The 23,767-nt window shown below is 46.7% G+C and overlaps 1 protein-coding gene across 1 annotated transcript in view; it reads right to left on the reverse strand.

Annotated features, from left to right (window-relative positions):
* Positions 1–23,347, reverse strand: part of SCNN1B (sodium channel epithelial 1 subunit beta) — a 32,557-nt gene extending 9,210 nt beyond the window's left edge. Inside the window, exons 1-4 of the mRNA XM_014071956.2 lie at positions 23,152–23,347; positions 3,514–3,835; positions 2,673–2,970; positions 1,878–2,068 (exon numbers count right to left, since the gene is read on the reverse strand). Coding sequence (XP_013927431.1) covers positions 1,878–2,068; positions 2,673–2,970; positions 3,514–3,824 — 800 coding nt within the window. The 5' untranslated portion in view covers positions 3,825–3,835; positions 23,152–23,347. The remainder of the gene's footprint in view (positions 1–1,877; positions 2,069–2,672; positions 2,971–3,513; positions 3,836–23,151) is intronic.
* Between the last annotated feature and the right edge of the window lie 420 nt (positions 23,348–23,767).

Consider the following 23,767-nt stretch of genomic DNA (forward strand, 5'->3'; position numbering starts at 1 on the left):
GCTGCCCTTGGGGTCTTCCAGGGAAACCCTCCCCCAAGCCCTGAGCTGCCCTGAGAAGTCAGAAAATTCAGATCAAGCCGAGTGTCTCCTCCTGATTTGATTTCCCAGGGAAGGTTATTCATGCACTGGCCAGGTTCACACAACCCAAGAGGCCTAAAGTACGAACATGAAGGGGCTCCTGGCTTCACCCAAAAGCAGCCAGCCAGCAAATCTCTTGAAAGAAGCTGCCAACCCGCTGGGAGTCCCAGGCCTCCAGCCTTCGGAGGAGGCCCTGAGCCATGAAAGACCCCGGAGGAGCCAGACGTTAACTGACCCTTGCAAGTGGTCCCTGTGAGGCCTCTGGGCTCATTGACCAGGGCCTGGGTTTGACACCCAGAAGAAAAGGGGCATCCGGAGCACCCCTCTTACACATCCTCTTTCCCTGCAACTGCCCGGCCTACCTCATAGGGTTGGTGCTATGATGAGAAGGGGAAGGAGGATATAACTCCAATGAATTCCCTGATAAAATGAATATACTCTCCTATTGCCCAAGGCTTGTTTTCAGAAACAATTGGGGCCAGCTGGGTCTAAGCCAAAGAGCCTTTTGGGCCAGAAACCTTCAAGCAGCTGACGAGGCTCCTGGCATTTCCGGGAGGCAAAGGAGGCAACGCTGCCCTGGGTCCTGGAGTGACCTATGGGGATATGTAGTCCAGGATGGCAGCTGTTGGGGATCAGCAAACTATGGACGGAGGGCAAAGCAAAACAAGGGGCTTGTGGCCAACGGCTGCCTGGTGAGACGTGGAGGGAATTTGGCTTGCTGCCTCTTTTCGAACAGGAGTTAAAATGATTGATGGATCCATTGATTGATTGATTGATCACTCCTGGCAAGGCCATGGCCAAAAGGACAGGCAGCTGCCCTCTGAGCCGAGTCGGGGGACAAGAGGGTCACAGAGTTGCAGACAAGACCCAGAGAGGTTCTGCAGCGGACGGCCAGGAGGCGGCCAGGGAAGGGCCAGGGGCAGCGGGACCCCCAGCGGCCTTCGCACCAGAGAAGCCTGTCCGGCTCAGCCTCGCTGGGGCTTCCTCAGGCCCACCTCAGCCGAACCTTCACAGGGAACCTGCCAAGGGATGGATGTCTGCTCACCCCAAAGATTTCTGGCTACCCAAAGCACAAGCCTCTTGGCCGGGACCATCCATGGGGGTGAGCACCCAAAGCCTTGTCTGCCTTGGGGGAGCCCCCCGCCCCCTTCTCTGCCTCGTTGGTTTTGGCTTTAAGCTTCTCCAGATCTGGGACTGAAACTTTTGCAAAGTCTTATTTCAGTACCCCGGATCTTCTTTCTCCGAGGAAAATCCACCCTCCGAGACCAGACTGGGCTGGAAAGGGAATTAAGGCAGCAGGAAGTGGAGGAAGAGCAGGCAAGGCGCTCTTAGCCTGAAGGCCAAGAAGGCAGCACCCTCATCCCTCCTTGGACATCCCCCCCCCCAGACTGGGAGCACAGCTTGCGTCACCAAAGGGAGCGTCTCTGCAGACCACACACACACACACACACACACACACACACACACACACACACACACACACACACACACACTGTGGCTTGTGGTTGTCACCACATATGGTAGCCAAGTGCCCTCACTTCCTGCTGCATCTTTCACTCAACCCTCAATTCAGAGTCTGCAAATAGGCAGCTACAAATTCGCTTGTGGAGTCCTTTATGGGAAGCTCGGGCAGTAGATCTCTGCCTTTTCCTTGGTTTACCCCAGGCTGACTTTTATATCCTGGTTTGTTCTGCAGGCCGCAGCAGGTGGATTCACACAGAGCATGAAGAGCCGTAGAAGGCTCTGCACTTAAAGAAGGAACTAGGTCAAATGCTCAGTGAATTCCCCTGCGCACGTACCTGTGGTTGCAAGGCTCAGCTCCATACAGACAGGCCAAGATCATGTCCTCTGCCTGGTAGCCCATCTCGATCCTTTTGCTCAATGGCACTTTGGACAGGATGCTGGTAGACTGCAGGACGTACCACTCGGCCATCGCCTGGGCTGCGCTGGTGAACTTCCGGTAGAAGCAGTGGGGGGTGAGGTGTGTGCACTGAGGAGGCAACCGGGAGGGAAGGGAGAATGTGTTTGGAAGGGAAGGCTAGCCGCTCTGAGGAGACCTTGGCCTTTTCAGGTACATAACACCTTGCTGGTGGGCTGGCCCAGAAATAAAGAGCTCTTTCCAGCTGAGCAAGTGATCTGATGGACCCACCATTTGGCCCAGTTACCAGCAGAACTGCCAGAGAAATGTCTAGTTGGGTGGAGTGGGACAATTCACCGTGCCCACCTCACCATGGCCATTTCAACACAGCCAATTTGCCATGGGACAGCTCAACATGTATAACTCAAGGAAATAATCTGCCACTGTTACCCGCCACTGTTTCTTTGACATAATTTCCATTTTTGAGTTATGCCACATGGAATTTTCTGAGTTGAGCTGTCCCACAGCAAGTTGTCCACAGTGAGACGGCCATGGTGAGTTGGCCATTGCAAGATGGCCATTGAGAAATGTTGAGTTGGTTGTGGTGAATTGTCCAAGAGTCCTAGTCAGAAGCTCAGAGGTGCTGCACCATCTGCCGGGGAGACATTGGCATGCCTAGGAGCAGGGGATGAGTTCCTCATCTGGGGTTGGGGCATCCTCCTCTTCCCCTGCTTACCAGTTTCAGAGCCAGCTTGTACCTCCTGGCTTCCGGGTTGCCAAAAGAGGAGTAGTTGTGGTGCCCTCCAAGAGCAAGAGAGCTGTTCCCAAGGATGTCATGGATGACTGGATGAGCTGCGTCGCTCTCATCAATCAAGACCAGGGGCATCTGGTTCCAGAGCTGCAAGTTGAGCTTCTCGCTTAGATTTGCTGCAGGGGTGGCTGATGCATTTTCCTGAAGAGGCTGCAGGATCCTTTCAAGGGCTGCCTCAATGAGCTCATCCAAATCCTTCAGGAAGGGCTTCACCTTAGAATACCTGAGAGATGAGCCAAAGAAAGTTCCCACCAGGTTTAGTCATCACAAGTGGAAAAGGCAGACAGGATCCTGTGCAACCAATCAATAACTTGGCACTGGGCCAGGTAGGAAGCCAAAGCAAGGGCTGTGTCGAAATCCTAAGATGTCATCTTTCTTGCTTCCTCACTTCCCCAGCATCTGCAAGCTAACCTGTCAGCATCTCCTGCCCAATACCTTCTCTGCTGGGTCAAGGTCAATCAAGAGCCTGGTTCTTACCATGGGTACCAACTGCCCTGCAATTTGGGTTCTTTGGGCCGAACCAGGTTTTTACAGAAGGAAATGGGGAGAGTGGGCTGTGAGTGTTCATGTCCTCAAGTCAAAATCCCTGGCTTAACCTTACAGGCAGCCTGGGTGGAATCCCATCAAATTTTAACAGGAATATCAGGTACAGTTGATAAATGCCAGGTTGTACACACACACACACACACACACACACACACACACACACACACACACACACACACACACACCGATACCAGTCTGGATCCCCGCAGAGGGAACCCACCGGAAAGGACTTGCATTGCAGATGGTAACAGCGGGGAAGGTCATGGTCTTGAAGCCAATGGCCAGAGAAGCTGTAACGTTGTAGGACAGATAGGTTTTGATGAGGATGCCCCACTGCCAGAACACCAGTGAAGCGAACAGCAGAGTCAGGAAGAACCAGATCAGCTTCTTCTTCGGGCCCTCACAAATGATGCGCTTGGGCCCATGGGTGTTGGTGTTGTCGCAGTACCAGACCAGCAGCTCCTGGTAGGTGTATCCAGGGCCCTTCTGGAGGCGATGGAGAGCCTTCACGAAGTACTTCTTCAGGGTCATTGCAGAAGCTTCTGCAAAGCAATAGAAAAAGTCTGTGACATAAATGGAATAAGGAAAAATGCCCAATCTCTCATTGGTTGGAATAAGCGGCAGCTCGAGAATAAGAAGCCCAGAGGAGCCAGAGGCAGGTAGGCGGGTGGCAGTGGTGGCAGCGGCAGTGGTTGTGTCTCTCACAATCTTAGATGTTACTAGATCAGAGCCCTGAATAGGGGAGCAGACAGGGAGAACCTGGAACATTAACCCTGGAGGAAAAATATGGCATCATGGGCATCACCGGAACTTGACGGCACACTTGGCAGAGTTAGGTTCCCAACATATATTGAGATGGATGAACTCCCTCTCCCCCCACCCATAATTACTTGTGCCTCTTTGAAAGTCTGGTCATTTGACATGGGACAGGAGTGAAGGAATACAACAAAATTATGAGAAACCCACTTCTTCCTGTGCACACTGATCTTCTTCATCTATCAATTGGCAGGCTTAAATCCAGGAAGTCCCCCCTGGCACTCGCTCAATAGCTGCCTAACAATTTTGAAGTCAACACACAGTGGAAAGCCAAATGGGCTGCTGGATGCTGAGACACAGGCAGTGACGTAGATGACCCCACACAGAATGTGCCAGGTTTTGATCTTCCTTGCCAGCTTTGTCAACTCTGAACAGGATCCGCATCCAGTGTGGTGTCTGCCAGGACTCATTGTTTAAGTGGGGTCTTGTCTCTACCCCTCAGTGTGTGTGGTGCTCCTCAACAAAATATCCACCACCTTGTGTCCGAATGTCCATCAAGAGCTTAGGCCGGCCCAATGTCTGATTACACCACCCTGTCCTTGAATGGTTGGGTGGACTGGACATTAACATTTGAACCACTAGAAGTGCATGTATTTGCCACATGTTAAATAAATGACATGGAGCAGCCTCACCCAAATGCTCTACCTGGCCAGGTAGTTTACAATAAGGTCCTACAACAATGTCAAGTACACTTCTCCTTCCTTTTGTTGTTACACACAACCGTCATCATGCTCTGATTTGTGAATTTCTGTACAAGTGTATCTTCTCCTTTACATACACTACAACGTTTCCCCTCGTTTCTCTCCTCCTGAGTAAGCTGTAGCCTTCCAGGGCTTCTTGCCAATGGATTCCTAACCTCTTTTGATGACAGCTCCATTTGTCAGAAGGCGGAAGAAGGAACAGAGGGTTCTGCTGCGTCTAATCTTTAGCAACAGGGAAGAACTGGGAAAAGGAAAGAAGGTGACTGATACTTTGGGAGAAAGGTATTCTGGAGTTCATGATATGAAGAGGAGGAGGAGAGCCAGGCTTGTATGCAGATTGCATAAAAGGAAATTAGGATGCCAAGCAGGTCAGTTCCAGTGACTTGAGATGGTTGAGGAGAAAAGGCTGGGAGATCCTGCCAAGGAGTCTTCTTAGAATCCCTCAATTGCAAACAACTCCAGCAGAAAGTACATGGAAGACATCAAAAGATTCCAGCAAAGATCAGCAGAAGCTGCCTCAATGCTGAAAAGCTGTGTGGAGATTAAGAAAGGCTGGAGAAATGCACATTTGAAGAGACCCAGCCATGCCAGGGTTGCATCCCAGCCACCCAAAAGAACTGGTGAAGAACAATGAGCGTTTTGAGAATTTCAGGCCCCCCAAGAACCAGAGGCCCCTCAGATGGATCTCTGGGTTGGCTGTGGTCCTCAAAGGCCCTTTGAGCAGCTTATTGCTCTCGCCTGCCTCAGAGCAGATGCCCTCCTGGCCACGGGAGCAGGGCACAGGCTCGTTTGTGGCAGCTTCTGGGAGAAGCCAGGATGCATCTCTGCAGAAGCGTATGGGAAGTGTAGTCCAGGAGGTTCCCAGGCAGCTCCTTCACCATGACCCCCTCCCCAGGTTTAACACTGACCTAAAGCAGCTACGCCCTGCAAGGGCCGGACTCAGGGAATGTCTGGAAGAAGCAAGTCAGAGGGAGAAAAGGGGGATCATTTCTGGGGCCGAAGGATGAGGGTCCAGCAGGATTGGATGCAGGTGCTTTTCTACTTCTTTGGTCTTCAAGATACCTTTCGTTCTGTTGAGCGAAGTTAAGGTGGAGCCTAAAGGCCGGCCTTGCTCATCTCCAGGTCAGAAAGGCCAGGACAGGTGTGTCCGAGTCCCTCAGTCCTGCGGGGGGATTCCCCACTGAGAAGCAGGAGGACTCTGCCCCGAAGAGGATGCCTTGGAGGAAAGAAGGAAGCCCACCGTGGCCAGAGGCAGGCAGGCTAGAAAAGGCTCCCTGGTGGCCGTTTGTTGGGGATGTGGATTCTTCAAAGGCGGAAAGGGCAGGCCTGAAACCCGAGATCTGCACTCAAACCTCCCTAGTAGGACCAACCAGGCTGAGTCCCAGAGACTGTTTTGCATCCTGAGGAAAAGATTTTAAATCCACAGCCTATGCCGGAGGTCATGTCATGTGAGCTGTAAAATTAAGGGCTTCCCCATAAAGCCCCAGAGGTTGAAGGGAACCCCACCAGCTGCCTGTCCCGCTGAAAGTTTCCCCTCCCCACCACCTCCAATATACGCTACATAAAAATGACAAAATAAATAAATAAAAAATTATGCATATACCCACATATATTATGTGACACAGAGAAACAACATTGCCTAGTCCAGACGGATACATGTACATGGTGAGAGAAACGAGAGGGATGGCAGAGGGAACAAAGCCCTTCCAGAATCTGTTTGTCCTGCTAGAGATACCTCGAAGTCGCCTCCCAGAGGGGAGTGACAGAAGCAGACCGTGGAGCCGTGTGGGGTCTCTGTAAGTCAAGGACTTCATTTATTCTCAGAAATGATAGAGAAAGATTCGGCTGGGCTTTCAGGAATGCAAGGGGACAACTCACCGCGGGACAATTCAACTAATACAAAAGTTACATTAATTTTGACAGAACGGTGGCCAATGATAATAAAATAAAGTCAATCCAGAAATACAAGATTTATAATAATTTTGATGAAAATGTAGTCACCAATTATAAAAGTAACTGAAGGAAATTATTAATACAGTGTTGAATTGACCCCCAACAATTTGTTCCACGGCAAGTTGGGGGTGGTGAGTTGTCCCAGACCCAGGAACGAAGTGGAGGCAACAGTATAGGAGTTCCAGCCTGTGCTTAGTTACCTGCTAACCCTTTTGTCACTTTCCAGGAAAAGCTGGTGTATTCATTTCTTTGTTGCCTTAAAATGTTTGTTAATCTCTTCTGCAGCCACATTGACTAGTATTCTTCCTTGTTTTCTCTTTGGAATTATTTGCAATTGTGCTATTAATACATTCTGGTGGAGAAACTCTCCTTCTGCTTGGCTCCTTTTGTTGTCCGTGTTTGCTCACTGCTCAGAGTTTGTTCAGATCAGCCTGGGTGAAGCCCAAGAAAGAGGTTCAGTTTTGCTTCAGATCAGGACTATTACAGGAAGTGACCTCCAGGGTTCCTGCTACTCCTTTTTCCCCAAGTATCTTCTATCTACTCTTTGTTGCCTAATCAGGTCCAAGATTGAGGATTCCCTCACATTTTCTGTCTTCTGAAGGAGAAAATTTCCACAAGAAAAGCCTGGAATTTCCTAGAGGGAAATGTGTCTCCTAATAAATATTGGGATCATGGAAATCTGTCTTTCTCTTGGAAAAACCAGCTCTGTAGATGTCCTTTAAGGTGTGGGCCTTTCTCTGCTTTTCCAGTTTTGAGATCATGACTCTTCCTAATAGACTCTGTTGATATGTCTCCTTTCTTGGAAGAAAGTGGCTTTAAAATGGAGAATCTGCTGCTAAAAGCTTCGTGTGAGATTGTTCTAATTGGTTCTACTTGAGAGTGTTTGTGTCTAGTCCAGAAGCCTCAGTCGGTCGGCCTGTGCAGAAACCACATTGGCCCCTCAAACTGTTTCAGACAAGAGACAAAGGGCTGGTGATGCTTTTGAGAGCTCCAGAGGGCTTGGAGGAGGAGGAGGACCCCTTCCCGTCCTGGTCCTTCTGAACTTTGCCTGGACTTCCTGCAGGTGACTCAGGCTGAGTTTTCTGCCCCACTTCGGAATGTGCCCCTCTGCAGTTGACCTTCAGAGCTTATCTTTTTCAACAGGAATTTCGCTATGAGAGATTGCAATTGTTCTAGCATAATGGCTTCTTATGCTTTTATTATAAATTACCAGGAGGTTTTGGGAGACAGTGGAATAATCTAATAAATTTAAAAATGTGTATGTAATTTTAAACCACATCAATAAAAGTGTAGCTTACAAATCACTGATGAAAGGAGCCATTTAGGTTGCTGCTGCTGCAAGTGAGCACATCCCAGACAGGTGTCTGTCTGGCTTCTGCCCCAGGTGAGGAGATGCCCACCATCTCCCTGGAGAGGGTTCATCTAAATTTATTTAACAGTATCAGAGCTGGAAAGGACCTTGGAGGTCATCCAGTCCACCCCCCGGCCTTGCAGGAGACCCTAGACCATTTCAGACAAGTGGCTATCGAGTCTCTTCTTGAAAGCCTCCAGTGATGGAGTCCCACAACGTCCGAAGGCAAGCGGTTCAACTGGCTAATTGTTCTCACTGTTGGGAAGTTTCTCCTTATTTCTAGGTTGCTTCTCTCCTTGGTTAGATTCCACATTTCCTGTCCTGCCTTCAGATGCTTTGGTAAATAAATTGCCCCCCTCTTCCTCGTGGCAGCCTTTCAAGAATTGGAAGGCTGTTATCGTGTCACCCCTCATCCTTCTTTTCACTAGATTATACCTACACCCAGTTTCTGCAATTCTTCTTTGTATGATTTAGCTTCTAAGCTCCTATTCATTTTTTGTTGCTCTTCTCTGAAGTCTTTATTTATGACCCATTCAAAGGAATTTGGCTTCATGTAACTTCAATTCATTATTCCTTGCACTTTCCCATGGAATGACTCCCTTCCAGGTAAATGAAGGTAGCTCCCTGTTCAGTCTCCTCTTCACCAAGATGCCTGGCATCTTCTGCATTAGTCAGCCCCACTGTGGAATCCAGGCCTGGGTCCCCCAACCCACAAAGGAGAAGAAAGGAGAAAGTGGGGCTGGTCCAGAGGAGGATCACGAGAGGAATCAGAGGAGTAGAATGGGACTTTGGGGAGAGCCTGGGCGGAGGGCTTTAATGCCAAAGGCCCTTTTAGCCTGGTGACCCTTGGAGAGCTTTGTGCAATGAAATTTCACTTTCATGTATGCTGATTAGTGTACATTCAAAGTTATTCTACTATTTCTCCTATCCATCCATCCATCCATCCATCCATCCATCCATCCATCCATCCATCCATCCATCTACAATCATTCATTTAGTGACAGTTTGAAGTTAAAGTGGCACAGAAAAAAAGCGCCTTATGCTGGTTTTTCACCCTTATGACCATTGCAGCCTCCCTCGGGTCACCTATCAAAACTCAGACACTGGGCAACCGGCATGTGTGGAGGAAGCTTGCAGGGCGCTGGGGCCAGGCATTTCCCTTTTGCCACCTTCTAGCAAACAAAGTCCATGGAGAAGACAGATTCATTTAACAACTGTGTAACTAACATAACAACCGCAGTGATTCACTTAACAAATGGGGCAAGAAAGGTCGTAAAACACAGCAAAGCTCACTTAACAGCTGTTTTGCTTAAAAACAGAAATTTGAACCTCAATTGTGGTCATAAGTCGAGGACTATCTGTATCAGGGTTGCAAAGACTGCCCTATCTTCAAAAAGGGAGGAAAGAAAGACCTGGTTTTTTTGTGGGGGGGAATACAGACAGGCAGTCAGAGGGCCCCCAAAGAAGAAGAGAATTAAGTTTATCTATTTTTTTGAACGTAAAGTTATTTGCATAGGAAATGCATCAAAGGCACAGATATGGAATGGGGACAGTTAAAAATTGAGGGCTACAAAAACGGCAGTAACAAATGAACAAATTCAGTATTTGTCAATGCAGATAAGAAACAAGTGGAATTATGTGGTGGAAGCTAAAAGATACTGGACTAAAATCCACATGTGGTTGGAGAAAATGACACACAAACAAATAGACTTTAAACCAGAGGTCTTTTTATTGGGGATCATACCAGAAATTTATAACAAAGACTTAAAATATCTGATTGTAAATGTGTTAACAGCAGCCAGAATCGTATTTGCAAAAAAATGGAAAAATGAAACAATACCAAAACAGGAAGAAGTTATTCGAAAAATAATGGACTGTGCTGAAATGAGTAAATTGACACTTGAAATTAGAGAACAAGAGGACGAGCAATTTTATAAGATATGGGACTTGTTTTATCAGTGGCTGGGGGGGGGAAACCTGGAAATGAAAAATGTTTTACTCATGCTTTAACTGAAGGAGTTAAATGATAACACAATCATGCTGTGAAATAAATTAACAACGATACAATGAAAAACATATCTATGAATTGAATACTCTAGAATTTTTTGCTTTAAAAAGGATAAGGATGATAATGATTTTATGTATACTTGATAGAGGATTGGTGATATAATGTATAACGTTAAGAACATTTTATAATGATATCTTGTTGTTGATAAATAATTTTAATAAGGAAATAATTGAAAATTGGTATATATATATATGTAGTGACTATTTAGAATATTTTGTTGAAAAATGAAGGAATAAGATTTCTGTTTGAATGTATGATGTACAAGGATAATAATGAACATAAGCATACCTGATAGTTGATTGGTGGAATTATGCATAATTGAAAATAGTGATATACAAATATAAATGGTTGGTAAAAAAAAAATTCCTATCACATGAGGATTATATAAAGGTATACTGTTATCAAATAGACAATCAAGAATGTAAGGGAATTATGTTTTACTGAAAAAAAAATAATACTAATTGTAATTGAGCATATATTGTACAATGAAAGTGAGGTATTTAGTTATACTAGATGAAAAATCTGAGATGGTAAATGTTATTCGAGAATATGGATGTTAAAACACCTGTAACCAAACGACATGCTGTATGTGATGATGTTTTTTTTGTTTTCCTTGTTTTGTTCTGTTTTTTTATTGTTATGTGTATGTGTTGTCTATGTAATAAAAATAAAAATTTATATTAAAAAAAAAAGAAACAAGTGGAATTACCATCTCAGCCCCCTGTTGAAATTTTTGACGCCTCCCCAGGGACTCCTCCCTCTGCCTTCAGGGATTGGGAGAGGGGGCAATCTCGAACATCAGTGAAAAATTGCTCCTTGTCCCACCCTCTGCATGCCAAACTGTATTCAGCCCTTCCTGCATTGCCATGCCTAGGAGCTGTGGCCTTTCATCCTCCCATCTACGCACAGGACATTCTTCTACATTCTTTACAGAAACTCTTCCTGAATGTTGCTAGGCAGGGTTGATGGACCGGAAGGGAAATAAGCCTGCAGAATAAGTGCTGCCTTTCTATCATTTCTACTAAGATAAGTATTGAGCGGTGGCGGGATGGTGGTGGATTAGAAGACCTTCCAGGCCCTTTCCAACTCTGTTATCCTGCAATTTATCAACAAATTTCTATTGAGCAATTTGTCCTTAGGCACAATTTCTTTACTGATTAATCTGCTTTAGCCATTTTTATGAATCCTGTTATCCTTTTGGCAAATCATACTTTCTTTCCTGGTTAGAAAACATAGGGATATTAATACAGAAAGACTGAGAATAAGATCAGCTAGGAATTCTACAATTCAACAATAGAATTTTTATCTGGAAAAAAGAAAAGTGTGGCCTCTGTGCATTTTCACAACTTTGGAAGAGTAAACAGCACTGGATGTGAGTGAACAGCGGGTGGATGGTGCAAGTGAAATATGTAGAAATTTAAATAGATCCTGTTGGGATCTAGTTAAGGTTTCTCTGCATTGCGCACAGAAGATATTGCAGTTTTTTGCAACTTAGAAAAAACTGGAAAACAAAATCTAAAGTCAAAGAAGATGCACATCTGGTCACATCCATATTGGGTCCGTATTTGGTCTGCAATCTATGCACACCAGGGAATAATCCCCATTTGGGTATGCGGCAAACTGGTAGTTGCAATGGATTAACACTGGACACATATTTGAAAAAGAGCTGTCAAATACAGCCAGAGTTTTTTGAGTTGGTAGGTTGTACAATTCTGGCCCTTTTGCTTAGATCAAGATTCAGCCCAGAAAAGAACCCTGGCTGGGAAATTAATTCAAACATGTGAATTAGCTCCAAATATTTTATGGATGCAAAGTGCTTTATTGACTTCCCATTGGCTGCACTAAAGATGCTTCTTCTTTTATGGTAGTCAGACTTAAAGGACAGAGATTCTAATGGTTGCAAAAGCAGATTTCCAAATTTGACATCAGGCTTGGCTATAAATGCTCTGTTAAAATAATAATACATGCCTAAACTAAGCCTAGCAAAGCACACATTTCTCTCTGATAATTTAATGCTGTGAACATGGAAGACGGATTCTCGTCTCCGAACCATAAAGAAAGATGGAAGACAGAAACATTTTGCAAATCCAGAACTAAATGGATAAGAACATTTTAGATTTTGAATGTTGGAATTTTCAAATATTTATCATCAAGCATCTTTGAAAACGTTTCTTGTACTATTACTCTAGGTTAGAATGAAGAACTGATACAACTTGCACAAAATGTGATCCAATTCTGGAACACATAGAAAGTTGTCTAAATATAAATTTGCAAGAAAAACAAGAAAAGAAGGGCTATGATGATGTTTAAAAGATATACTGGAAGCAAAAGTGCAACTTTTGGAAATGAACAAAGGAATTGGATTTTTTTTTTTTTTTTAGCAAATGTGATGGTTTACTTGTCTGGCCCCGAAACTGCCCAACAGGTTTAAAAAACTGCCCAACTGGATTAAAAACAGGCACATCCAAGAGATACCTGTAGATCTGACATTGGAATGGAAGTGCTTGGCCGGAGGAGATGCCTAGAGCACCGTTGGAGGTCCGATAAGTCCGAATCGAACCGGGCAATGGTAACCACCTGCACCAGGGAATACACCAGGGCACTTAGGGCAGCAAAAAGATCGCACATAGCCACCCTGGTAGCATCCGCTGAGTCTCGCCCAGCCGCCCTGTTTAGGATAACCCGCTCCCTATTGAACAAAAGGGAGGCGGGGGAACCCTTGCAGGGCAGAGCTGAAGAATATGCCCAATTCTTAGCGGACAAAATTGCTCGGTTTCGGTCGGACTTGGACTCCACCCCCGCAGTTCCAGCCGAGGCGCAGGGGGACCAAGTAGAACAGCTCTGGGTTGAGTTTCAGGACGTTACCCCCGGGGATGTGGACAAGGCCATGAGAGCTGTAAGTACTTCCACCTGCGTTCTGGATCCGTGTCCCTCATGGCTGGTTACTAACTGCAGTGAGGTGACACGAGGCTGGATCCAGGCGGTTGTGACCGCCTCCCTTCGGGAGGGGAACTTCCCCGCCGCACTGAAAGCGGCGGTGGTGAGACCCCTCCTGAAGAAACCATCCTTGGATCCAGCTGTTCTTAATAGCTATCGTCCAGTCTCCAACCTTCCCTTCCTGGGGAAGGTTGTTGAGAAGGTGGTGGCCTTCCAGCTCCAACGGTCCTTGGAGGAAGCAAACTACCTAGACCCCTTCCAGTCAGGCTTCAGGCCCGGTTACAGCACAGAAACCGCTTTGGTCGCATTGATGGATGATCTCTGGAGAGCCAGGGATGAAGGACGTTCCTCCATCCTGGTCCTCCTTGACCTCTCAGCGGCTTTCGATACCATCGACCATGGTATCCTTCTGCGACGACTGCGGGAGGTGGGAGTGGGAGGCACCGTGTTACGGTGGTTCTCCTCCTACCTCTCGGACAGGTCGCAGTCGGTGTTAGTGGGGGGGCAGAGATCGTCCCCTAGGCCCCTAAATTATGGGGTGCCTCAGGGTTCGGTCTTATCCCCCCTACTATTCAACATCTACATGAAACCGCTGGGAGAGATCATCCGCAGGCACGGGATTAGATACCATCAATATGCGGACGATACTCAATTGTATCTGTCCGCCCCGTGCCAAATCAATGAAGCGGTTGACGTGATGAGCCGGGGTCTTGAGGCCGTTATGGACTGGATGAGGGTGAACAAGCTTGTGCTCAACCCAGAAAAGACCGAGTGGCTGTTGTGTTTCCCTCCCAAAGATTTGGTTATTATTCCACCACTCAGGCTGGGGGGTCAAATTTTATACCCCTCAGAGAGGGTTCGCAACTTGGGAGTCCTCCTGGATCCACAGCTGTCATTTGACCACCACTTAACGGCTGTGACCAGGGGGGCATTCGCCCAGGTTCGCCTGGTGCGCCAGTTGCGACCCTACCTGAATCGGGAGGCTCTCACAACAGTCACTCGGGCCCTTGTGACCTCTAGGCTGGAATACTGCAATGTGCTCTACATGGGGCTGCCCTTGAGGAGCATCCGGCGACTTCAGCTAGTGCAGAATGCAGCCGCGCGAGTGATTGCGGGTGCACCCCGATTCACCCGCATAACACCTATCCTCCGCGAGCTGCGCTGGCTACCTGTTGATCTCCGGATGCGCTTCAAGGTGCTATTAATCACCCATAAAGCCCTACATGGCAGTGGATCTGGATACTTGAGAGACCGCCTTCTGCCAATTACATCCCTACGACCGATAAGATCTCATAGATTAGGCCTCCTCCGTATTCCATCGGCCAGCCAGTGTCGGCTGGCAACTACAAGGAGGAGGGCCTTCTCAGCAGTAGCCCCGACCCTTTGGAACGAGCTCCCCGTGGAGATTCGTACCCTCTCCACCGTCCAGGCCTTCCGCATAGCCTTGAAGAACTGGCTCGCCCGTCAGGCCTGGGGATAGGATAGTTACCCCGCCCGAATGATGAGTGTTTGTTGCTTGCTATTTTATTACATGTTTTGTCCTAATGTCTGTATTCCCCTTTCCCAGTTTTTGTGTGAGCCGCCCTGAGTCCCCTCAGGGAAAAGGGCGGCCTACAAATTCTAATAAAATTCTAAAAATTCTAAAAATTCTAAATTCTTGGTGTCTGATTCTGACATTTGAGCAGAAAAAGTGGATACAAGCAAAGAAAAGGTTTGAATTTAAAAAATCAAAGAAATGGTAGTTAGTAATAGAGAAAGTTCCTCAGCCTTGGTCCATGTTGTCTGCATCAAATGAGGCTCTGCAGAGTTGCCACAAAGGCTCTGCTGGCACAAAGCCCCTGCCCACAGGAGTCTCTTGGCTGGCTGTACCTGGGCACCAAAGCAAGCCTCCCTCCCGGCCCCCCAGCAGCCCCCCAAGTCTCCTTCCATTTCCTGTGCCGGGAGGTATGGAAAAAGAAGCACCTTCCTGGATCTCTAGAAGTCAGGAAAATCCAGGGGGAGATGAGGGGAGAAGAAGGGGGCTCCACATTGGAAAGTTTTGCTGACATACCTTCCTTCTTATGCCAGCCCCCCTTCACCGAGCAGGGTTCCAAGTTCTGGGAATGGCCCCAGGACTGCTCATTTGTGGCTTTTCACAAGGAACTGGTACAAAGTCAGGGAACTCCCTTAAATATTTTTTAGACTGCCCTTCCTTTCCCTGGCAGGCTCTGAAGTTCTCCTGAAATCACCTGAGAGGCTCCCTGGACACCATAGATGCCACAAAGGCATAAGCAGCACCACAAAGAAGGAGACACCCTTGGCACAGGAAAACAAACCTGGGGTCTAGGAAAATTCACCAACAGGGGCATGGGGTCCATGAGTAAATAAAAGTGCAGCTCTCCCTTTCGTTATGGGCCCTGAACACCTCTGTACACTAGAAGGAGGGAGAGGGAGGGAGGGAGGGGAAGGACCGCCAAGGACGTCAGTAGAAGGGAGGAGATGGTTTCACTGGGTGGCAAACAGATTTGTTTGAATCAGGAACTGGGTGAGGGAACCCAGTCCCCTTGGCACACTTGAGCACACGATCCTGTCTCTCTTGCACAAGTGGGCTGGCTGGCAGCTGGCCTGGTGGCGCAATGCCCAAAATCCACAATTTGGAAAGAGCAAATAGTTTGAGCCACTTGAGATTTCTGCTGAGCTTCTTGAACTTTGACTCCTTCTGTAAAAACTGGTCTAACTGCTGTTGAAAAGGGCCAAGTGCTTGCCAGAGATCCATGATAGGCTGTTCCGGTGGGTGCTCCTGGCCCCTGGCTGGGGGCTTCTCAGAGTGAAGGCAGGGAAGGTCACCAGGAACCTCCATCCATCAGTCCTTTTTTTCAGCTGATAAACATCAGTCACACTCTGCTTAAATTAATCCCCAGTACAGACAGACTTAAAAAACAGGGTGATTCCCCCCATCCCTCAGAGGGTCCTTTGGAGCAAAGGTTCGCTAAGAGAGAGAGAGAGAGAGAAATAACACCCTCTGCTCAAAGCCAGCAAGTTTTGTTCTGCCTGTCCCTGTTTGTACATTTGTTCCTTTTTTTTCCATGCACACCCAAGTATGTGTTTTCCATGGGAGCCGGGGTCTTGCCAAGCAGCTGGTTGCCCACTTGTGGTCATTTGGGCAACCAGCACAACACACAAAGTGTAGATGAGTGAAGTTCTACCACCGGATCTGAGCAGGATCCACTCTGGAGCTCTTCTGGGCCACACGCAACAAAGGGCAGCAGTTTTGAAAACCACAAATCCTCCTCGACAGCCAGGTGTGGTATATGCTGGTTTTCTGTGGGAGCGGTGGCACAAACCTCAGGGAAGAAGGAAGTGCTGGCGAGGTCTGGTGTTACGGGTGAGTAAGAAGAGCACAAAGGCTCAGCCAATGCTGTGTGGTAGGTTTTTCTATCTGCAAACGTGAAAAACACAATTCTCTCAAATATGAAACTGCTCCTGGCTACAAATGCCTGGGAGGAAGCACAGAGAGAGACAGTCTGTGTCTTTTTTCTTGCTATTTTGATTTTCCTGTAAGTTTCACCAACTTCAGTCAGTTTAACGACGCCAAAGGAAGCCGTTTTCCTGACCTGCTCCATCTGGAGATCCAGGATAGTTGTGGTGCAGAGAGCCCCTCTTTGCCCCAAGGACCGTCAGGTGACACGGATCTCTCAGGAAAGGGTCACTGAAGAGTCTGGAACTTTTCTTAGGTAGTCCATCAACTGATTCCTGTGTCACCCCCTAAGTCACCCTCTAAGAGCACAAAGGGTTGTGTGGAGCCAGAGCTGAAGCCCTTCTGCTGCCAGAGGAGCCACCAAATGCCAGAGGAAGTCGAAAGAGCAACAGGCACACAACTTCACCTTCCTGCTGGCATGTTCTCACCTGCAATTCTCAAGGGTTCAGGTAGAAGGTGAGGAGCAATGGATGACCTTCTCACTCTAGAATTGCTTGCCCACCAGGTGTTAATTTTCAGGTGGGCAGTAAAATGAGCTCTCTGCAAGGTCAGAAGAATCGTACTTAGGCAGTATTGGGGGGGCAGCTGTTTGACATTTTCATATGTTAGGTTTTTAAGGCACCTGGAATCTACAGAGTAGGTGCTACATACATATTTGTAGAAATAAATACTTGATTAATTTTATACTTCCTGTAATGGGCCCTGAGAACAACCTTGGGAGACAGGAAGAAGGCGCTGCAACTGGGGTAGCAGTCAGCAAGAGATAATCTCAACCCAGAAAGAAGCAATAGTGTAAATATTGTAAAAATAAATGTAAATACATTTTTGAAAATAACATAGGTAAAGGCACTGATTTAAAAACAGTTTAGGATATGAGCAAACTTTTATTGGACATTATTTTATGCAATATAATAGTGAACTTAAAAAGAAGAGTCAAGAGAAAACACAAACTATTTTGAATAAAATAGAGGAAAGAAGAGAAATTTCCCAAGAAGATAACGGTGGATCAATAAACTAAGCTTAATGCAATGGCAACTATTTATGTTAATAATAGAATTGGAAATAATACTGAATTATGTAAAGGCAAAAATGAGTTTGTAAATAGCAATAGCAGTTAGACCTATATACCGCTTCAAAGGGCTTTCAGCCCTCTCTAAGCGGTTTACAGAGTCAGCATATCGCCCCCAACAACAATCCGGGTCCTCATTTTACCCACCTCGGAAGGATGGAAGGCTGAGTCAACCCTGAGCCGGTGAGATTTGAACAGCCGAACTGCAGAACTGCAATCAGCTGAAGTATCCTGCAGTGCTGCATTTAACCACTGCGCCACCTCGGCTCCATAATGAACTGGGTATGTGGGAATAAAGATTAAGAAAGAGACTGCTTTTGCTAATGACTTGGTGCTGTCTGTAGAATATCTTTTAAAGGGAATTGAAATATTAATGGGCAAAGAACTTGGTCATAAACTGGTGTCAAGATTAATAAACAGATCATGAAAATATTAGCAAACATATTAAAGTAAGAACTCAAGCAGAATTGATGAATAAAATGAGTTGATTGAGAAGATCTGGGTATCGCTACAAAAAATACTAATTGCATGTTATTCCAAAATACTGTAACTGTTAAGACAAGAATGAATGAAGTTAAAAAAGATATGTTAAGATGGGAGAAACCACAATTGTCATTGCTGGGGAGAATTTCTGTGATAAAATGAACGTCCTGCCTAGAATTATTACTTTTGTTTGTTTCAGGCAATAACTCTTTTGACAGCTGATGTACCATTTAAACCAGTGGCAGGAGGATACATCTAAATTTGTGTGGCAGCGGGAAAACCACGAGTGAAATCTAAGGGGTTACAAGATGCAAAGGAAAGAGCAGAACAAAGTTTACCTGACTGGAAATGGTATTTGCAACTTGCTCTTTGGCGTCTATGAAAGAGTGAATGTTGCTGAGAAACAAAAGCCACTCGGAGTTAGAAGAGCAGGATCTGAGATTTAGGTGGCAGGGATGTTTGTGGTATGATACAATCAAGGTCATCACAAGAAGCATTTTTAAATGAGAAATAACAGATAGAACACAAGTAGCTAACATATTGCGAGATACTAGAATTTATCAAGGAAAATGTAAAATAAAATCAAAAGAGGAACTGGTAGCAGAGGGATATAATTTTCAGTGGGTCTCTTATTTCCAATTATTAGAAACATTTAAAGAAGACAACAGAATTTATGGTTTTAAATATTGTAAGACCGAATTTGAAATAGAATTACTTATAAATGATGAGCGTGTAATTGTTAAAATATATACAACTTTATTGAACTTTGAAAGAACAAGTGAAGGAATATATGATAAAGTGTCTTAAATTTTTAATTATAATATAGAGATGGAACAGTGGGAAAATTGAGGTTTAAAGGATTAAAATGTACATTATTTTAAGATAAAATGTTCATAAAAGGATATACCATTGGTATATGTCATTAGAGAAATTTTTTAGAATATATAAAGCCACTTCAAACATGTTGGAAATGTGAAAAGGAACATTTTACCATGTTTGGTGTAAGTGTAAAAAGCTAGAAAATTCTGGATTCAAATATTTAGACAGATTCTGAGGATCTTAAAGATTAACCTACAATTAAGATCAGAGGTTTTTCTTGTCGGATTGATGGAGAGATTAATTCTATCTATCTATCTATCTATCTATCTATCTATCTATCTATCTATCTATCTATCTATCTATCTATCTAATCTATCTATTATGTCAAGCATGTATTAGATAACATATATAAGTATAAACATGATTTTGAATACCTGAAATGGATACGAATAAAAAAACAATTAGGATAGGGACGGTAGGCATGTGGGTGCGCTTATGCAGGCCCCTTGCAGACCTCTTAGGAATGGGGTGAGGTCGACAGTAGACAGTCTAAGGTTAAAGTTTTGGGGGTTTGGGGAAGAAACCACAGAGTCAGGTGGAGCATTCCAGACATTGCCCACTCTGTTGCTGAAGTCATATTTTCTGCAATCGAGTTTGGAGTGATTTACCTTAAGTTTGTATCTATTGTGTGCTTCTGTATTGTTGTGGTTGAAGCTGAAGTAGCTGACATTAATCTTGCACATCTGAAATCCCTTCTCCCCTCCCTTGCCTTTCCTTGCCCCAGAAGTAGGAGATCTCTCTTGCCTGACCCTGCAACACTTTCTCCAGTCTCCCAACCTTATTCTCACTGCCCATTACAGTTCCCTGTGTCCAAAGGAGTCTTTCTGGTGGACTGCACATATCCTATGGCCAAGGGTGTGCTTCATATGAGCAAGGATCCGAGTGGATGATCACTTAAAACAGAGGTCTCCAAACTTGGCAACTTTAAGACTTGTGGACTTAGCCAGCTGGAGAATTCTGGGAGTTGAAGTCCACAAGTCTTAAAGTTGCCAAGTTTGGAGACCTCTGACTTAAAACATGAGCCAGCAGTGCTGCAGCTACCCAAAAACCAACACCATCATAGGCTGCATTAATATAGGGATAGATTCAAGATCATGTGAAGTGTTAATGCTACTTTATAATGTCTTGGTAAGATCACACTTGGAATCCTGCATCCAGTTTTGATCCCCATGATGCAAAAAAAGATCTTGAGACTCTAGAAAGAGTGCAGAGAAGAGCAACAAAGATGAATAGGGGACTGGAGGCTAAAACATGTAAAGAACAGTTGCTGGAATTGAATATGTCTAATTTAATGAAAAGAAGGACTAGGCTAGGGGGTGACATGATAACAGTGTTTCAATATCTAAGGGGCTGCCACAAAGAAGACAGGGTCAACCTATTTTCTAAAGCACCTGACAAGAAGCAATGGAGGGAAACTAATCAAGGAGAGAAGCCACCTAGAACTAAGGAGGATTTTCCTGACAGAACAATTAATCAGTGGAATGACTTGCCTCCAGAAGTTGTGGGTGCTCCAATATTTGAAGTTTTTAACAGATTGGACAACTGTTTGTCTGTAATGCTATAGAGCTTCCTGCCTGAGCAGGGGGTTGGACTAGAAGACCTCCAAGGTTCTTTCCAATTCTTTTATTCTGTTAAGGAGAGGCTATTTTAGATACTCTAGAAGGTACGTAAGACATCCAATTTCCAGTAAAATGAAGTCACTGAAGTAAACAGGTATCTGAAAACACAGAAGAGTGGGTGAGTTTAAATAGAATTTTCCAAACTAATTTCCTTTTTGGCACACATATTCTATTGCAAGTGGATAGGGTAGATATACTTTCTTAACCCATGAGGCTGAGGAGAAAGTAAGAGAAAGCAAAGGTGTTCCACTTGTAATTATAATGTAGGGCCACAACGAGTAGAATGTAGCCCAGTGGGACACAGCAATTAGGAACTGGCCTTAAAATAGCATTGTGTGTGCATGCAGCCAGTGCATGTTTATAATGGTGCTTGAACAAAGGTAAAACAATAGCAACTGTATTTGTTGATGCTTGAATGCTTCCAAAGATAAAAAGTTACTGGATAGAGATCAGGTGGTACCACAGCAGAGGTCAGCTCAAACAAAATTGACAAGAATATGAGATAGAGGAAAAGCCTCCAGGAAACTCATAGGGTTGACACAATCAGAAAGTTGAAATATGCTGGAGCAGGAGAGATGGCACCTTTATCTATGGGGAAATATGTGGGCACATAGGATGATGGCATTAAACCACTTGTGGTTTAAACCATTTGTGACCCAGATAATGTGCTCACCCCTTCTCCCAGGCAACCGAGAAGGACCAGCTATGGAAGTAACATCAGAGTTTGGGTTAGAGGATACTTTTAGGGGTGAAAGAAAGGAAGTGAACTTAAGCTGGAACCTGCTTCTTGTGAGACTGTGAGATAAGAAGTTAGAGTAAAATTTTCAAATTGATATGTGAAAGGAGCAAATGACAGAATAATTATACCAGGCTATCCTGCAAAAAACCTAGCATCATCCCATCAAGCCCCAATACCGTATTATGGTTACCATATCATCATGAAAAAATCAGAACCACCATTAGATGGCAGTCATTGTGATTTTTGCTGCCATCTAGTAGTGGTTCCAATTTTTGTATGCTAATATGGTATCCATAATATTGGGGCTTGATTTAATGACCCCCTAATTTGAATATAACAGATTTATTCCAAAAGAAAAGATGCAGTTGAGAGAGGGAGGATGAATTGTACTGTATGCTAAGTCCACCCTTTGTCCTGCTGTTGAGAGTCCTTGATTAAAGTAAGAGGAACAATTAACCGAAGCACTTCTATTCCTTTCAGTCCACATTTTCTCCTGGGATGAAACCTTTCCAAAGGAAATAGATGATCCTTCAAATAGATATGAAATAGTCCCAGTATAGGACTTTGATTGTCCCAACCTCTGTTGGGAGACAAACTCTGCTACCTGCAATCCCTCCAGGAAACCTCCAACTTCTCCCTCTTGAAAACTCTCTCATCAATGTACAAGACTGAGTGGAAGAAGTGCAAGTAGCAGACACGGCACATTGGGATTGTAGGAGCTACAGTAAGTCCCCCCCAAGTTTGCTCCTTGGACTTGAAAAAAATAACCATTTAAATAAATTCGGAGAAACAATGTTGCTCAGAGATCAATAATAAAGGAGAAAGGGATCAACTCGGGAATTGGGTGTGTGGGTGTTCTTTAAAGGCCTGTACTAAAAACTCAACTGCAAATCATCCCAATAACAAAACGGGGACAAGGAAGATGCAGAGAATTACAGTTCAGTTTGACAACGGATCACAGTCTAAACTCTCCACAAGAACCTTCAAATGGCAGCAATCAGGAGACATCAGCACGGATTTCTCAAAAACAAGACTTGTCACATTAATCTGGGATCATCTCAGAGTCCTGGGTGGGAAACGGGGTAATTTGGCTGGAGCCAAAGTCAGAAGGCGCCGGCAGCAGCATCTGCTCAGAACGCAGAGGCTTCGGGGAACTGCAGCTCGTTTGGCCAGGCGCAGGGAGGGGCTGGGCTCGCCCCAAACGGCTCCCGGAGGGCTGCAACTGAGGGGCCGAGAGGGGAGACCCATCCCCCCCGAGGCCAGGAGAACCCTCGAGGCTGGGAGATCCTGAGCCCATTGACCGGGCTTCGGGGGAGACCGCTTCAAGGGCCTTTTGGCCTCCGCCTCTCCGCTTCAAAGCGGCGCCCCGAGAAGCTGCCCCGGGGAGGCCGAGCCCAGCAAGCGGGGCTGAAGCTGCTGGGAAACGGGCGCCGACGGCAAAGAGGCTCCCAGTCAAGGGCAGGTGGCGGCTGCTCGGCCTCACTCCGGCCGCCAAAGACCCCGGGCTTTCAGTTCCAGAAAGGCCGCTTGGACGTCAGGAAAAGGGGGAAATTGGCCGCTCCCGAGAGCCCCGCAGCAGAGCCCGAGCGAGCGCCGCCTCAGCGGACACCTGCTCGGGAGCCCCGCAAAGCCGCCCAGCTCCGCATGCCGCCCGGCTGAGGACCTTCCTCCCTCTCTCGCCCGTCGGACTCGGGCCGCGCTCGCAGGGCAGAGGCGGAGGAGGAGCGCGGCTGGGGCGCCCACCGGGGACGAGGAGGAGGAGGAGGAGGAGAGACGCCGCTCTCACCTGTCGGCGCCGCGCGCTTCTCTCCCGAGACGCCTCGCTTTCCTCGATGGGGCGGGCGGCGGCGGCGGCTTTCCTAGTCCGGGAAAGCGGGCGGCGGCGGCCCTTCTCTGCTGCTGCCTCTGCCGGTCGCTGCGCCGCTCTCGGCCGGGCGCTTGTGTCGTCCCGGGAATTGGCCAGCGCGGCCGGCGGAGGAGGCGCGCCAGCCACCTTCGTCGGGAGGGCGCGGCTGTCCGGGCGCTCCCGCCCCTGCCCGGCCTCCTTTGCCCGGCCCTGCAGGGGCTCCCGGCCCGCTGGCCCGGGGCCGCCTGGTTTTCGCGCCGTCTCAGCGGACCGGAGGCGGGGGACCTTCCTGCCCCGGAGCCTTCCGAGGGTTCCGCCGCGCTCCCGGCCGACCCATGCAGGGCGGCTGGCAGCTGCGGGCGCTTCTCCCGGGTTGGGCTGCGCCCTCTCAGAGGAAGGAGATCGGGGACGGCGGGGCTCCGGGCAGCCTACCCAACGGCCCTTCCACGCATGGCATGGCATGTCTGAGCCCCCCACCCATCCCCCCTTCTGCCAGTTCATGACAAATTGACAGGCTTCCACCTGCTGTTAAGACGATGCCGTTTCTGTGATTCTC

This window comes from Thamnophis sirtalis, unplaced genomic scaffold (genome assembly GCF_051295495.1).
Source record: "Thamnophis sirtalis isolate CommonGarterSnake01/CBP01778 unplaced genomic scaffold, rThaSir2_p1.2 scaffold_14, whole genome shotgun sequence".
In the NCBI taxonomy this organism is placed as follows: Eukaryota; Metazoa; Chordata; class Lepidosauria; order Squamata; family Natricidae; genus Thamnophis; species Thamnophis sirtalis.